The 16628-nt window shown below is 47.4% G+C and overlaps 1 protein-coding gene across 1 annotated transcript in view; it reads right to left on the reverse strand.

The window, feature by feature from the left end:
* Positions 1 to 16628, reverse strand: part of APCDD1L (APC down-regulated 1 like) — a 55638-nt gene that overhangs the window by 11910 nt on the left and 27100 nt on the right. The window contains exon 2 of the mRNA XM_010343149.3: positions 472 to 610. Within this exon, the coding sequence (XP_010341451.2) occupies positions 472 to 610 (139 nt within the window). The remainder of the gene's footprint in view (positions 1 to 471; positions 611 to 16628) is intronic.

Consider the following 16628-nt stretch of genomic DNA (forward strand, 5'->3'; position numbering starts at 1 on the left):
GGCTCTCTAGATGGCTGATTCCTCTCCTTTTAGCTCTCAGCTGATGTCACCACCTCCAAGAAGCCTCCCCGATCACTCTCTAAAGAACTCTGCGGGTCTTGCGGTCACATCCTTGGTTTCATTTCATTCACTGCAGAGCTTAGTGTGAGCTCAAGCTGATATTATTCCTTCGTGTGTTCACATGTTCAGTGCACGTCCCAATGCAGACCCTGGGTGCTCAGCTCATTGTAGGTTTGAATAACAGGAGCTCAAGGTATTGAATGGATTTTGTCCGTGGACGTGATGCCCAACACAGACCCTGCCTCTGTTGCACTCTGGGAGGAGAGGCAAGAGTCGCCACTAGCCTGGCAGGCAGCAGGCCTCTGAATAACCAACTGAATTATGCCCATTTCAAAGATTGGTCACTGAGTCTCAGAGAGGTAGAAGTCTCCCAGCCCAGGGGCCCATGGTTAGGATGACCTGAGGTCTTACCCTGTGGAGATCCAGATCCCACTGAGGCGTGGGGGCAAGATCGCAGTGCTGGCTGCTCTATCTGGCAAGGCCGGCTGGCAGCGGGGTTCCCAGTGCAGGCGGCCGTCCCCAGCTTCCCCAGCTGCCTGTATGACGTGAGCTGCAAAGCAGACAGACCTGGGTAAGACCCCAGCATGCCCCAGGAACACCCCAACCCCACTGTGGCCACAGAGAGCCAGGCAGGGAGTCCCCAGTTCTGGAGACAGTGATGGGCTCCCCATATTGAGACTCCTAGAGTCAGCCTCCCCAACGCATCTCTTCCTGGGTTCTCAGATGTGATCACCCTGGAATCCAAGCCTCCTAGGTGGAGACCATCCTGGATTCTGGGGCTGGGAGGCTCTGAGAATTCCACTGCGTGGAGCAGACTCCTGGAAGCCCAGACCTTCCATGGGCTCGACAGCCGTGGATGGGTCCCACAGGCTGGTGGCTGAAGGACCCACACTCCAGGACAAAGGACACTCTGGACTCATGACCCAGGGTGCTGGGGACAGTGGGACCCCAGCCCATCCCCAGAGCAGACCACTCCCCTCCACCAAGGAGCTCCAGGACTGCTGGCTTCTCCCAGCACAGACTAGGCCCCTTGAGGTCACTCGCTTCAGGCCTCACTGGTGCTGGGCACCTGCTATCTACTTGGTGCTCAGTGGGCGTGTGGCAAGTGAAAGATTACGTGGCCGCTGCAGGCCTGGGTCGAGGCCTGGGGCCAAATAATGCAGGCCCTGCCCTTCTCCAGGGCCTGTCCCTAAGCCAGGACCCCAGGGAAGGAATTAGCCTTAGGGCAGAAGGTGCCCGGAAGATGGACACGGGAAGATGGACAGGGGAAGATGGGCAGGGGAAGATGGACAGGGGAAGATGGACACAGGAAGATGGGCAGGGGAAGATGGGCAGGGGAAGATGGGCACAGGAAGATGGACAGGGGAAGCAGGTACCACAGCGCAGGCCCCAGGTCCTCTGGAGTGACCCCCAGATGTGCTTGGCTGGTTCTGGAGACAAGTCAAGCCCCAGTGTGGGGCTGCTCACGATCTCTTCTAGGGCTGATTAGAGGTGAGGGTGCCAAGACCTTCAGCTGCTAGAGAGTAGCAGCTCTCCCAGAAACCGTCACCGCTACTCAGGGCTGTCGGGCTTGAGACGGCCCAGATGGTGGTGAGCTGTGTCCAAATACCACAGCCACGGGCTGTGCTTGTGCTTGGGGGGCACCGGCCCGACCTGGGAGGTCCAGCTCCTGCAGAGAGGCTTCCAAGCACGGCTCCTCCCACTGAGCCTGTGGCTGGAGTGGGTCAGCAGAGGCTGAGTCTTAGGACTCCAGGCCAGGGGATGGGGGGCCCTGGCAGAAACTTCAGGAGGCCCTGGGAGGAGTTGGGAGCCGAATTTCGAAGGGATCAGATGGCATGATCTGCCCTTTCCCGGCCTCGCAGGCAGACCTTCCAGCAGGGGTTCAGGGAAGCTGAGGGCTCCCCACTGTCTCCTTGGAGCTGCCTGGCCCCAAACTCTCTGTGCCCCAGGGGTACTTAGGAAAAGGAGGCAGAGCAGATTCCTCAGTTCCCTTGAGGTTGGGGGTTGCATCTGGAGACTTTGGGGTCCCCAGTGATCAGCTGAGAAGGCAGGAGTGATGCTGATGATGACGAGGGGATGACAGCAGCAGGTCCTGGGAACTGGGTGTGCAACCCTTGCACTTTTATACATTGTTCCCGTCTGACCTTTGCAATAACCCTGGAGATGGTGTTAGCGTTATCTTCCTCTCATGGGCAGAGAAACCGGCTCAGCTCAGAGATGGGCTCAGCTTCCACGGGGCGCGTGCCACCCAGATGTGGCAAAGCCAGGATGTGAGCCCAGATTGTTGGACAGCCTCACAGGTGCTTGTCCTGCATCCCCGGCGAGCACATAAGGGGCTGACTGGGAGATGGGCTAAAACCCAGGGCAGCCACGAAACGCTCGCCGACCGAATAGACGAAGGCGTGAGAACAAATGCTGGTGTAGCCCTAGGTCCCTGTTGTAATCGGGGTTCATCCTGCTTTAATCAGCCAAATAGGAGAAATGAAAACAAATAGCCAGCCAGCCCAGGCCAAGGTGTCCCCGCGCTACCCACTGGCCCTCGGGGCCGCTATGCGGAGTCAGTGAAGTGCCAGTGAGGCCTTGAAAGAGAGGCTGTGGTGGTTCTGTGTTCACCTGGCACGTCTAATTGGCAGGAACTTGTGGCAGGATGTGGTAGTGCGTGGATAGGCACCAACGTTGGGCCAGGTGCCCATACAACCCGCCAGGATCCCTAGCTCGTGGGCGCATGTCAGAGTCGACACCTCGTGCATTTGGGGGCTTCTGCAATTCCCTTCTTAGAAAGACATTGGGTTCGCTGGATTCAATTCTGCAGGTTAATTTGAACATCTCCAGTGTCAGTGAAACCTGTCCAAAAGTGTTGATTTGGGGGAATGGATGAAAGCAGAGCGGGGAAAAGGATCAAAAGACATCAGCAGTATTTGCCTGGTAGGAAAATCAAGCTCACGTTTCAGAGTAAAGTAGAGAATGGGCCCTGCAAATGATCTTGTCACTGTTTCCACAAAACTCAGGCTCTTGAGGAAATGCTTTTCTGTTCAGAAGAAAACAAGGCTTTGCTTTTCTTTTCCTCCCCCTGCACGCTCCTTGAAGGCACCGAGACTAGATGGCCCTTGACGTGGTGTTTTGTCATGAATCCTCAGATCCTGTGTTTCTGCTGAGTGCATTTTAGTTGATCTTGTTTTTCTGTGAGGAATTGGGATTTAATTATGTCAGGAGACTGAGATACAACGAAGTGTTGCTGCATTCGGAACACATACACACAAACACGAAGGAACGCCGGGCACCTCTCGAGGAACACCCCGGAGCAGAGCGTCATGTCCCCTCTTGGCCATGCGTGAAGCCTCAACTTCAAGGTTGCAAAAACAAAATGAACCAACTGGAAATGATTCCATGACATTTTCTCCAGCCAGCTCTTGGAGTAGATGTTGGATTTTCTTTGCTTCCTCCTCCTCTTTCTCTTCCTCTAAAAAAGTCCTAACTAAGAAATAATAGCTGAAAGCAGATGGTGTGGTGGGTTGGGTTACACGACTTTTCGCGGGGACCTGATAGACGGGGTTAAATGCATGGACCAAATGGGTTTTTATCAACCATGGATTTTTAATTAACAGTGGTGTCCACTTACTGTCATTCATTATTTGCTGTTTACCCACTAATTAAAAATTATGCTGCTTTTGCACTCGTAAGAGCAGGGACATTTGAAATTAGATAGCAGAATTAAATGTAGAGTTCCCAATTGCTCAGACCAGCTTACGAGAGCTTAAAGTCTGACATGCTTGAGACTGATGTGTTATCCTGAATGAGAATACCAGGAACAGGCCTCGTGAACAAAAGCCATATGGACCTGTCTGGGGCCTTCCAAGGAAAGGACACTCGCTGAGCACCCCCATAAGTGTGGGCACTTGGCTAAGATTGTCTTGAGATCATCAAATGGTGCCCAGCATCTCCTGAGTGCACATTCTGGGAGGCCCAAGGTCAGGTGCTTCATCTGCACGAGACCTTCAGACCTCCCAGTGGCAGCGCGTCAGTACCTTGGCAGAGCCCCAAGGATTGGCAGGTATAATGGGCACAACCACCCACGACATGGGTTCCGTCAAAGCACCCATTTTGCTGATGAGGATACTGAGGATTCAGAGGGACAGAGGGACTTGGCCATTATCACTCCTCCACAGACAGATGCTTCTTAGCCAAATAAAACAACAATACCCTAGTAAAATACACCTAACATAAAAGGGATCATTTTGGTTGGGCACAGTGGCTCACGCCTGTAATCCCAGAGCTTTGGGAGGCTGAGGCAGATGGATCACCTGAGGTCAGGAGACTGTGACCAACCTGGCCAACATGGTAAAACCCTGTTTCTACTAAAAGCACAAAAATTAGCCGGGCGTGGTGGTGTGCACCTGTAATCCCAGTTACTCGGGAGGCTGAGGCAGGAGAATTGCTTGAACCCAGGAGGCGGAGGTTGCAGTGCGCTGAGATCACACCATTGCACTCCAGCCTGGGCAACAAGAGTGAGGCTCCATCTCAAAAAAAGAAAAAGAAAAAAGAAAAGAAAAGGCACCATTTTAACCATTTTAAAGTGAACAGTTCGGTGGTATTCGTACATTGACAATATTGGGCAACCGCCATCACGATCTCATTCCAGAACGTTGTCCTCAACTCGGAGGGAGACCCTGTGCTCATCGGCAGTCACTCTCGCTCCCCTCTCCTCCTAGATCTCGGCAACAGTGACTCCGCTTTCTGCCTCTGTGGATTTGCCTCTTCTGGATCTCTCATAAAGATGGAATCCCTCACCCTGTGCCCTTCTCTCACCTCCCTTCCCCAGCAATTCTCCCAGGTGGATGTGGTTATTCCATTTTGCAGACGAACAGTGGAGGCTTAGAGGGGTTTCACTTCTGGGGCCTCAATGCATGTTTTCTTCAAAGATCACGAAAAGTGCAGATGTGGATCAAAGAGAGAAGAGGGTAGAGAAAAGATGTGGGCTTTGTGGCCAGAGCAGATGGAGAAATATCAGCTTTTCAGGTACTTTTCTTTTGGGAGTAAAAAGCAAAAAAAAAGTACGTTTTCCTCTTGTAATCTACTTGTTCTGAGGTTCTTGAAGCAAGGCACGAACGAATGCAGGGTGGAGTGTGAGGTGATTTTAGGTGCGACACAAGCCCTCCATTTTCCAACAGTCATGCGTTGATGTTCGAGGGTGTTAAAAGCGTCAGTAGTTATCATAGCAAACTTGTACTCGCACAGCCCGTTTTGCTGAGGACTGAGTTTTAAAAGGGGGTTGACCTGAACTCGATTTTAAAATATGAGGTATTTTATTTTAATTATTTTATTTTAATATTGTAATGAAATTGTATTTATTAAGAAGATGTACAAGGGTCTCTGGACATGGTAAATAGCCTGAGGGTGGTGCACAGAAGATGGAGGGAGGAGCAGCTCAAGGTGAACTCATCACCTCACCCAAGGCAGACAAAGGGAGAGCACCTGGGCATCCCAGGGTTGCCACGACAAAGACCACACATTGCGTGGCTGAAGCAACAGGAGTTGATCCTCTCCCAATCTGGAGTCTGCAAGTCTGAAGTTCGAAGCAAGGTGTGGGGAGGGCCTCTCCCAGCACCTGGTGACTCAAGGTGTCCCTTGGCTTGTGGCTGCGTCATGCCAGTCTCTGCCCCCATCTTTCCGTAGCCTTCTTCCCTATTTGTGTGTTTCCTCCATCTACACCTGTGTCCAAATCTCCCTCTCCTTTCTTTTATAAAGGCATCAATTCCTGGATTCAGGGCCACCCTAATCCTAATCCAGTATGACCTCATCCTAACTTGATTACATCTGCAAAGACCCGAGATCCAAATAAGACCCTATTCCCAGGTACTGGAGGTTACGACTCAAACACATCTTTTTGTGAGGGTTACATTTAACCCACAGCAGATAACAAGGGCCATCCAAAACTGAGGTCCCCAGGCGACCCAACCATCATTCATTCATTTATTCTTCCCCACACAAACACCTCCTGAATGCCTGTTGTATGCCTGGAGCTGAGATGGGCTCTGAGTCTATATGGCTGCACATGATGGTCAGAATTCCTCTTTCTCCTGGAGAGACTGGCATTAATCAAATAGACTCACATTGGAGTATAACTTCAAACCATCCCAAGTGTCTTGATGGAAATTTATATGTGGCCGGAAACTTGAATGAGTGCACTTGGTTCAACATCCAAGCTTTCTGATGTAGCCTCTGAGGCCCTTTAAAAACAGCTGATTTTTACCACTAGAGCATCTGCCACATTCTACCATGCTTTCCCACTGTGAGTCCCTCATGCTGAAAGGACAAATCTTTGGGTGCCTTAAAGCTATTGCCTATGCTGTTCCTTCCTCTGCTTTGTGCCAGGCTCTCTGTCTTCACTGAGGTCTCAGCATAAATGGCATTTCTTGGCAGCACATCCTTTCCAGGCACTCCTCTTCTGTTCCCTTCATTCTCTTCTCTCTTGTGCAGCACTCATCACATCAGGCCTTTATTATCTGCTTTCTCGCTTTGGTTTACTTTTATTTTTTGACTTTTCATTCCAAAATAATTTCAGACTTAGAGAAATGTTGCAAAAGTGGTAGAAAGAGTTCTAGTGTACCCTTTGTTCAGTTTCTCTGTAGGTTAACATCTTATGCAGATATTTTGCAATGATCAGAATCAGGACATTAACACTGATACAGTGTTCTTAATGAGTCTACAGACTTACTCAAGTTTCACCCATTGTCCCATTAATGTCTCCTTGCTGGTCCAGTGTCCAATGCAGAATCCAACATTGTATTGAGCTGTCATGTCTCTTCAATCTGAGACATTTCTTTTCTTTTTGTCTTCTATGACTTTAACATGTTTGAAGAGTAGTGGCCATTATTTCGTAGTGTCCTTAGTGTGGGAGGGTCTTAGGTTTCCTCATGAATAAATTCTGTTCACATATTTCTGGTAAGAACATGTGGAAGTGATAGTGTATCCTTCCCAGTGCATTGTCTTAGGAGGCACATGATGGCAATCATCCCATTCCTGGTGATCTTGACTGTGATCACTTGCTTAAGGAGGCATCTACCATGTTTCTCCAGTATTAAATTATTACTTTTCTCTCTGTCATTAATAATTACCTTATGCCGATATACTCAGAGATAATGAAAACATCCTGCCTGTACTTGATTATACATCCCCCCACTAATTTTAGCATCTATTGATAATTGTCAATGATTCTTGCCTACAATTATTATTGGTGTTATTTTCCAAATGGTCATTCTCTAGTTCCGTGACTCTTTCTGAGTTTATCTTTATTTTTATTTTTAGAGACATGGCCTCACTATGTTGCCCAGGCTGGTCTCCAGCTCCTGAGCCCAAGAGATCTGCCTGTCTCAGCCTCCCAAAGTGCTGAAATTCCAGGCATGAGCCACTATGCCTGGCTCTTTCTGAGCTTATTAACTGGAATTGTGCTGTAAGGATGTACTGTCCCTTCTCTCTCATTTATCGTTTTATTCAATTATTTATATTACTATGAACTCATGAATATTTATTTTACTTTATTGGTTATAACACATTACTGTCATTATTTATTTTGTTGCTCAAATTGTCCCTGACATGGCCATTGGGATCTCCTCCAGTTAATCTCCTGTGTCCTTTCTATATATCTTTGTAATTTTCAGGGGAGTACCTCCTCATTTCCTGGTGCCAGAGGATCTTCTAGGCTCATTTTATATTTTTTCAGTCTCACTCCTGAAACTGGTCATTTCTCCAAGGAGCTCTGGTTCCTTTTATTGGAAATGGTGTTTAGAAACCAAGATCTGGGTGCCAGGTGTGCTCAAAGCTAGTGGGCAGTCACTTTAGGCATTTTAACTTTTTCTTTTCTCTCTCCTTCCTTCCCTCCTTCCTTCCTTCCTCCCTCCCTCCCTCCTTCCCTCCTTCCTTCCCTTCCCTTCCCTTTCTTTTGTTTTTCTTTCCTTTCTTCCTTCCTTCCTCTCACTGTGCTTCCACGACTCTGCCAGCGCCATGAGGGCTGGGTCTTCATCTCTTTTGCTCGCTGCTGATTCTCTAGCACCTGGCATAGTGCCTGATAGATGCCCAACATATATAGCTAGTGCTCGACTTACGACTATGGTCAGGACCGCGGAACGGTCATAAAACGATTTGGTTGTAAGTTGAATAGGCTATATGTACAGTTGAAATGTTGCACGTGGAGATGGTAGTGCTGCCGGAAGCTGGTCCACACTATCGTACACCCAGCTGGGCAATGTTTGCGCTGCCAGACGCAGAGCAGTCGTGGCTAGCGATTGTGGTCATAAAGTCGAATGGTTGTAAGTTGCATAGGTCATAAGTCGATCAATACCTGTATTTGTTGTGTTAAGTCATGGAAAGTGTTTAGGACAATGCCTTCATATACTAAGTGCTTCATAAATGTTAGTTATAATGACCACTTTTCATTGAATGAAATAATGCCTTGTGCTCCATAGCAGCACATGTGTGAGTTCCTTGTTGACCTTTCTCCTACCCTCAGGATGTGGCCATTAGGGTCAGCTTGAAACACAGGGAGCAGGGGGAGCGGGGAAGAAAGAGAAGGTTTACAGCTGTTGGGATTGCTAAGAATCTGGCTGAGGGTGAAAGCGCGATCAGGGAGTTCCCAGCAGGCTGGGGGACCAGGCTGATCCAAGAGAGGAAAGAGAAGTAGGTGAAGGGAGATTGGTGTGTGAGCATCAGATCATGTCACAGGCTTAAATGGGCTGGATTTAACCTAAGACCCTAAAGCCAGGTGCTTTGCTTTAAAGCCTCTTTTCACCCTTGGAACCTGCCCTAGCTAAACCAGGATCCTGACATGGTCCTGCAACCCCCCAGGAAGGCTTCATTAGCTCCACAGGTACCTAATGCAAGCCATTCATGTCAGCCATGCACGTGATTTTACCGCTGTGGGTTTTCTAGCAGTCATGTTAAAAAAGCTAAAAAGAGCCAGGCATGGTGGCTCAAGCCTGTAATCCCAGCACTTTGGGAGGCCGAGGTGGGTGGTCAAGAGATCGACACCATCCTGGTCAACATGGTGAAACCCCGTCTCTACTAAAAATACAAAATATTAGCTGGGCATGGTGGCGCGTGCCTGGAATCCCAGCTACTCAGGAGGCTGAGGCAGGAGAATTGCCTGAACCCAGGAGGCGGATTGCGGTGAGCTGAGATCGTGCCATTGCACTCCAGCCTGGGTAACAAGAGTGAAACTCCGTCTCAAAAAAAAAAAAAAAAAAGGTAAAAAGAGACAGGTAAAATAAATTTGAGTGATATATTTCATTCAAGTATTCAAGCATTATATTTCAACATATAACAAATACAATGATTAATGAGATACTTTATGTGCGTTTTTTCCCCATACCAAGTTCTCAAAACTTGGTGTATATTTCACACATACAGCACAGCTCAATTCAGACAGGCCACATTTCATGTTCCCCATGGCCACATGTGGCTGGCAGCTGCCAGATTAGACAGCAGAGCTCTAGCCCAAGAATGGAGCATGCATGCCGCATTTTGCTGTGTCCGAGGTTTTCAAGTTGGCTTCTGAAAATCCCTGGGGTTATTTTTGAAACAGGCAGGGCAACCCAGTGAGTAGGATGTAGTCTTCTACCTAACTTTATCCCAAACAGTCCCTACCTGTTGCTCTGCTTTATGTACTGAGGTTTGGATTAAGATTTGCTTTTTTTTTTTTTTTTAAGTGCTTTCTTTTTTTTTTAAAAAAAAAAGTCTGAAACCCTCTAGTTTATTTCAAAATTACACCAAGGCTTGACGTAATTCACCTAGTATGTTTGGACTTGGAAGCTTACACATACTTTAAATAAAAATTTCAACAATGGCTCCCCACCCAAAAAAATAACCTCTCTTGATTAGAAGAGGCAGCCTTTTACAAATGGAGATATGCCGGCTGTGATGGTGGTCCTGGCTCGTGGCCAGTAAGCATCCGAGGCCGGCTGTGGAGATGAAGCCATCATGGCATTGTTGCAGCCAAGGATTTGCTTTCCAGTGAAGTCATGGCACAAAAGGCATGCGGGGCTTCCATCGGGACTCCCCTGAGAAGGCTGCAGATTGATGCTATGATTGGATGCTGCGTTCTACGGAGCCCACCCCAACCTCTGGAGTGAATGGCTGGTCCTCGGGTACCTCACAGGTCTCTCATTTGGCTATAATTGAATCTCCTCATCCACCTAATCCGAGAGTCTGTGTTCAGGGCTGGGAGGCAAGTTGGGGAGTGGGTTGGACATCGCTGTCTTGGGAAGCACAGAAATGGTACGCTCTAAAAAAAGCACGTTCCATTCCCCAGAGCCTTCAGCATCCCAGCCCTTTGGAATGTGCCCTTCTCTGCTCAGTGAACTCAGAGAGTTGAAGGCTGCCCTGAGAAAGTCAAGAGGAATGGCATACCTGGCAGAGCAGGCCTGAGGATGTGAGAAGGGCCTTTGGATTAACAAGCCACAGGTTGAAAGGCGATCAAAGGGACAGGATTTGGTTCGCTACTGGCCCCCCAGTTCTCCATGAAGAGCCTCAGGTCAGGCTGGACCACAGGATAGAGAACAAAGGTGGACCCTGCCTGGAGAAGGTCACTGCTTTATATTCGTGTGCAATGTGCTTAAGCCACAATGGGAAATGCTGCAGATGAGGAAGTGGCTGGCCACTGAGGATACCTCCCTGAGGCCTCTGCTTAGCCTCTCCTGCTGAGGGAAAGGAAGCACACAGTTCACAGAATGGGAAAGGAATAGGGGCCTGGGGAGATGAGTTCTGGCCCACCAAGCCTGGCTCATAAGCTAGGTTTTTCTGTTTGTTTAGGAATGTTCCAGAACGAAATCTGTGTACATGAAAACTCCCTCAGCCCCATGATAATGCTAATTACTTTCATTCTGGCTGGGGCTCCTACCCAGTTGGAAACTGGAACATTCCAGCCACAGACCAGCTGTTTTTAAAGAGCCAAGGCAGCAGGGTGATTGATGGAAGTGTTTCCCTTTCATCCAGATGTTCCAGCGTCTTGGATACAAGGACTCGTTAGCACAACGTTAGCACCTGTGCTCCCAGCTTGCACATTGGTCTATAGAGATTCATAATTTATAGCAAATTTGGCCAATGGTGTCCACTGAGGCCAACATCCCACCTGGTGCTTGGAGGAGCCAGCGAGGGGACGGCGATAGCTCATAGCATCACTGTGTAGCAGGTTCCGAATGTGCCCAGGTCTCACCAAATGTCCTGGTGCCTGCCTTAAGGCAGTGTAGTTAGGAGTCAGGGTTTGCCAAACAGAACGTGTATCTGGGAGTCTCCCATTGGCCTGAACTCTTATTAGCTCTCTTGGCAGAAGGCTGAAGCTTTCATTGTTCTATAGAACAGAACTTTGGCAAGATGATCACAGGGTTTTGACACATTCAATAAGAAAGAAGATGTTCGTATACATCATGGTGAAGACCCTTCAGAATCCAGAAAGGGTGCCTGAGAAGGACTCTTGGGATGCCAGCTTGAGGAGCTGAACTCTTCCTGGGGCCTTGAGAACTGGTTCTCCAACAGATCTTCCCCAGTGGGGCCAAGAACCTTGCAGGATGGCAGAAATATTTAGGTTTTGAGGAGAGAGGGATGGAGGATGGTGGTTTCTATTGAGTATCCTTGGATCTGAGACCCATCCAAAGATGTCGGGGGTGACGGGGAGGAACCCCAGTGTGGGGGGAAATGCACCACTCACCAAGCTGTTCTTGGGAGCTTCCACAAGGGGGCCCTCTTGAGCTTTGGTTGGGGCGATTGGGAGCCTGTGGCGAACCGTGACACCGCCGGCCCCAGCCTCTGTCTCCAGCCCAGGGCCACCCAGCCTCCCTCATTCCACCCAAAGCTTGAGGAAGAAGGAGCCCACCAAAGGCCGGCTCTGGAGCCCAGGCTCTCTTCCACGTGGGAGATATTCCTTTCCTTTCCGCACAGAGAACGTATTTAGAGCCTGACGGCAGGAGTGAAGGGTCACATACATAACCTTGCCTCTTTCGGAGAAGTTTGCCATAACAGAACAAAAGCTCCAGTTGGAACCACAAAAAAATGGCACGTGGGAAGCTTCATAAACAACGAAGCAAGACACATCTCGGCTCCTTGGGCCTCTCCCCAAAGACACATATTGGGGGGCCTTTGGGTCAGCTGGGACAGGGAGCACTGAGATTTTAAATGCAAGAAAATTATTGTAATTTAACATCAATTTTTCTTACATTGTGTTGAGATTAAGTTCGTGGTCTCTTTCATACATTCAAAATAAGAAATTTCCCTAGAGTGCAATTTTGTGGGAAAACGTACATCATGTTTCGAAAAACCCATTTTGTTAGGAGTTACCAGATTTTAAGATAAATGGTAATATTTAATTATTGCATTATTTTACCGTCTAGAAAATTAATGTGCTTTCGGAGTTTCAGGAGAAAGGCTGGCTGTAAGTCTGGACCCTATTTTTAAATTACCATACAAATAGAATCCCAAAGACGCAAATATTGGCTTAAGTGTTGTGGACAAGGTACAGGCTTCCTAAATGTTAAAGAAACAGGCTTGTAATTCTCACCTTCCATCATGACCCTGGCCCAGCTGTGCTCTTACCCTCAGAAGAGCAAGTGTAGCTGAAGAAGGATACAAAGCACTGCTAATTGGATGACCGCAGTGGGTGAGTCATCAGAGTATCATGGTTATCATCACAATAACCAGACGCACATTTCTGGTAAAGCTCTGGATTCTTTGAAGCCCACATTCATGGATCTGCTTGACCCTCGTCACAAACCTTCCAGATGGGGGTGGTGACTGCCCCCCATCTTACAGGCCCTAAAACGGAGGCTCAGAAGAGAAAACCTGACAATATCTTGCTTCTGTCACACAACCCTCAGGTGGAGAGGCCCACTTTCAACACCGGGTCCAGTAACTGTAAACCCCTAGCATCTTTCCACCTGCAATTACAGCCCCTGGTCTTGGCTCAACATTTATTGAGCATCTGCTGTGTGCTTGGCCACAGGGTTTCAGAGACGCATCTACCAGGGCTCAGGGGCTGACATTTCAAGCCACTTATTCTGGCCAATACTGGTCCAGTTTGCCGAAGGGAGCTCAAAGAGAAGAGGGGCCTCTGGAGGGGCCCCACTGCCTATGTGCACCTTGAGGTCTTATAAGACGAGAAGCTGCTTGACAGATGTAGCGAGCTGTAATGGGCACTCCGGGCAGGAGCTGTGAAGGTAGCAGGGAGGTGTGAACCAGCAGAGAGAGATGGAGGAGGATGTAATTAGTCCGTGTGATGGTGGCGCTGTGCGGAGGGTTGTCACGGGGAGAGCTGAAGAAGCACAGAGCTACAGGTGTGGAAGGGAGGCCTCGCCCCTTGCTTCATGGGGCTGGAGTGTTCTCCAGGAGGCGTGGAGGGGGGTTGTGGGTGAGATCAGGTGTGTGCTTTGAAAAGCAGTGTCTTCCACACTGGCTGCACCTCCTGAGTGGCACTGCCCACCATTCCAGGGGTCCATGGTGGACATTTTACGTTGGATTAATTTCATGTCCATTTTGACTCAATTCAATAACTGACATGTCAAGCCTGGGTTGCTGTTTGGTTGAGGCTAAGGCACACAGGGATAGTTGTTTTTTGTTTTGTTTTGTTTTGTTTTTTTTTTTTTTGAGGCAGAGTCTTGCTCTTTCACCAGGCTGGAGTGCGGTGGTGCAATCTCAGCTCACTGCAATCTCTGCCTCCTGGGTTCAAGCGATTCTTGTTAAGTGAGAGTGAGCTAGTTGATATGGAGAGAAATGTTGACTTAATTACAGAGTGGTAACAATCAGATGTGGCCAAATGGCAGGAATGGCACCTGGTGACAGGTGGTTGGAGGCCCAGGCTCTAAGACCCCTGCTGGCTTGTGTTAAGGATGATGTTGTGCATATCTGAGGGCTGGGGAGGGAGGGGCTTGAGAGAGCCTGTGGGTACCAATTCAATTCCTGGGTGAGGAGGTGAGGCTGGGGCCAAAGATGGGGAGGCCACCTTGTGAGGTGAACTGGGGTGCAGTTCCTTAGCCTGGGTCATGGGAAGAATGGGGTGCAGGTGTCTGAGACAGAGAACTGGGGAGGAGTGCCACATTTAGGGGGTAAATTTTGGGCATCCAGAGAGGGCACCCAGCTGGGCCCAGTCACCTGTCCATACAGCACTCAGGGACAATGGTGGGATGGAGAAGCTATCCTCTGAAGAAGCAGAGTCCCCAGGGAAGTGGCTCTAGGAAGAAGGCTGAGGCAGAGGCCAGGGGAGAGGAATGGCATGCAAGTTGTTTGATAAGTAGGTTTGCAGATAAAATACAGGCTGCCCAGCTAAATCTGACTTCCAGATACACAACAAAAAATATGTTAGCATCAGTGTGCCCCTAATATTACATGGATGAGTGTAGCAATTTGGCTGTGGACAGAGAAGAGAGTCAAAACCAGGGAGATGTGTGAGATAGATTGTGCTTTATGGTTTAATTATTATTTCTATGTAAGTTATTTTATGCCATACTCAGGGCAAAAAAATAAATCAAAAAATACAGAAAAGCACAAAGACGATTTAAAAGCATGTGCACAGTCACCTCACCCAGAATGAACTGCCATGAACCTGCTGGTATACATTACCCTCTAGCTTCTAGAGTCTGCGCATACTGACAGGCACAGCACAGGGACTGTGGTCCCCTCTGAACTTCCATCTCTACAACAATGCCTGGCCCATGGTAGGTGGGCAATCCATTTTTGTTGAATGAAGAAATAAATCTTTCTAGGGTTTTTCCCCTTCTTATACATACACACATACATACCTGCATTTATCCAATTATAATTTTTATAAAAATGGGGCCATCCTATACCTATTATTTGAAATCTATTGTTTTAACTTAATAATAGGTTTAGCAATTTTTGTGGAAGGTTTATTTATTTTTTTTATGACTGTAGGGACGAACACATATTCACAGTCTGCAGGGGAGGAATCAGAGCTGATGCAGGGGCAGAAGCAGGAGATGTAATAACTCAGGGAGGCCGGTGCCCTAATCTAGAAGAGTCCAATAAAAACAGACTAAACTCTTCAAACAAAAGCAATACATAGCTTGCAGTGGAATTCTCAAAATGTATAAAAGAAGGTGTAAAATGAAAAATGCAAGTCTCTTCCTACCCTGAAGCTCTGGTTGCTTCCTTCAAACAGAATCACTTTAACAATTCCTTGTGCATCCTCCCAGAAAATGGTTTCATGCCGATCTCTGCTATTAAGGTTTTTTTTTATGAATGCAATTTTTCTACACACATGGTTCTGCATTTTGCTTTTTACACTTAAATTATCAGAGATAGTTTTCTATCTCAGACTTATCTCTTTATGGAAAAGACAAAATAGTATTCCATCATTTAGATGAATTTTGATGTAGCTAAGCAATCCTCTGTTAATGGTCATTTAGGTTGTGGTAAAACACACACACACAGACACACACACACACACACACACACACACACACATGCAATTATCAAAACAATACATTGGACATCCTTTTAAAGTAACTTGGTATAAATTCTGTGGGTCTCCAATGGAGAAATTCTTAACAGAAAGATTGAATGTACATTAATATGTCAATAGAGTTTGCCAAATTTTCCTCCGAAAATGCTGTTTCAGTGTATCCTCCACCAGTGATACACAAGAGTGCCTGTGGCCTTAGATTTTGGGCCACACTGGATATTATCAAATATAGAAAGCAAAGTTTTCATTTTTTTACAAGTCTAACATAGGAACACTGGAAGAGACATGAAGCTAACGAAGGTTTGTGGTTAATCACACATTTTCATGCCGACAAATAAACAGGGGCACAAGTTAATCAGTAGATACTTCATTAACTTGGATTCATACCTTTCTGTTTATTTTCACTGCTATCACTCTGGCTCAAGTCACCATAATTTTTCCATATGAAAGGCTGACGGGGCTTCTCACTGTTTCCCTGGCACTCACTCTGGCCCCTATAATTCATTCTCCATGGAGCAGCAATCATGATCTTTAATAAATGCAAATCAGCATTCTGCTTCTGCAATATAGCTATCTGAATATTCTGAGGGACTTCCCCACTGTGCCTAACTAGATTTGGTATAAATTATGCTTTTTCATAAAGTATGGAAACCTCTGAGTTCCTTGGCTCCCAAAGTGAGCTTAAGAGGGGCCTGTGGAGCCCCTCCTAAGGACAAATGTCAATGTCTTCTTTGCCTGTGGCATGAGGTTGGGCAGACCAGGGGCTAGAGTGGTCCTAAGCTGCTGATGTCCCTGGCCCCTGGCAGAAGCAAATATAAATAATCGCTAGAAGAAAGCATTATTATTTTTAATTCTAAGATTTTTCTCAGATTAAGATCAAACCAATATGAGTTTTTGATTAGAGACCCCCCAATACACAAGTAAACAATCCATTATGGATTAACAGTTGGCAGAAGCAAAAAATGAACATCCCAAAACATCAGATATTGGAATTATCTATCACAGACTATAGAATAATATACATGAAATGTTTAATGAAATAAAACATGGAATTTTGAAAATGAACAAACAGCATTAGCCTGTAAAAATGACCAAGAAGTTCTGAAAA

This window comes from Saimiri boliviensis, chromosome 9 (genome assembly GCF_048565385.1).
Source record: "Saimiri boliviensis isolate mSaiBol1 chromosome 9, mSaiBol1.pri, whole genome shotgun sequence".
NCBI classification, from domain to species: Eukaryota; Metazoa; Chordata; class Mammalia; order Primates; family Cebidae; genus Saimiri; species Saimiri boliviensis.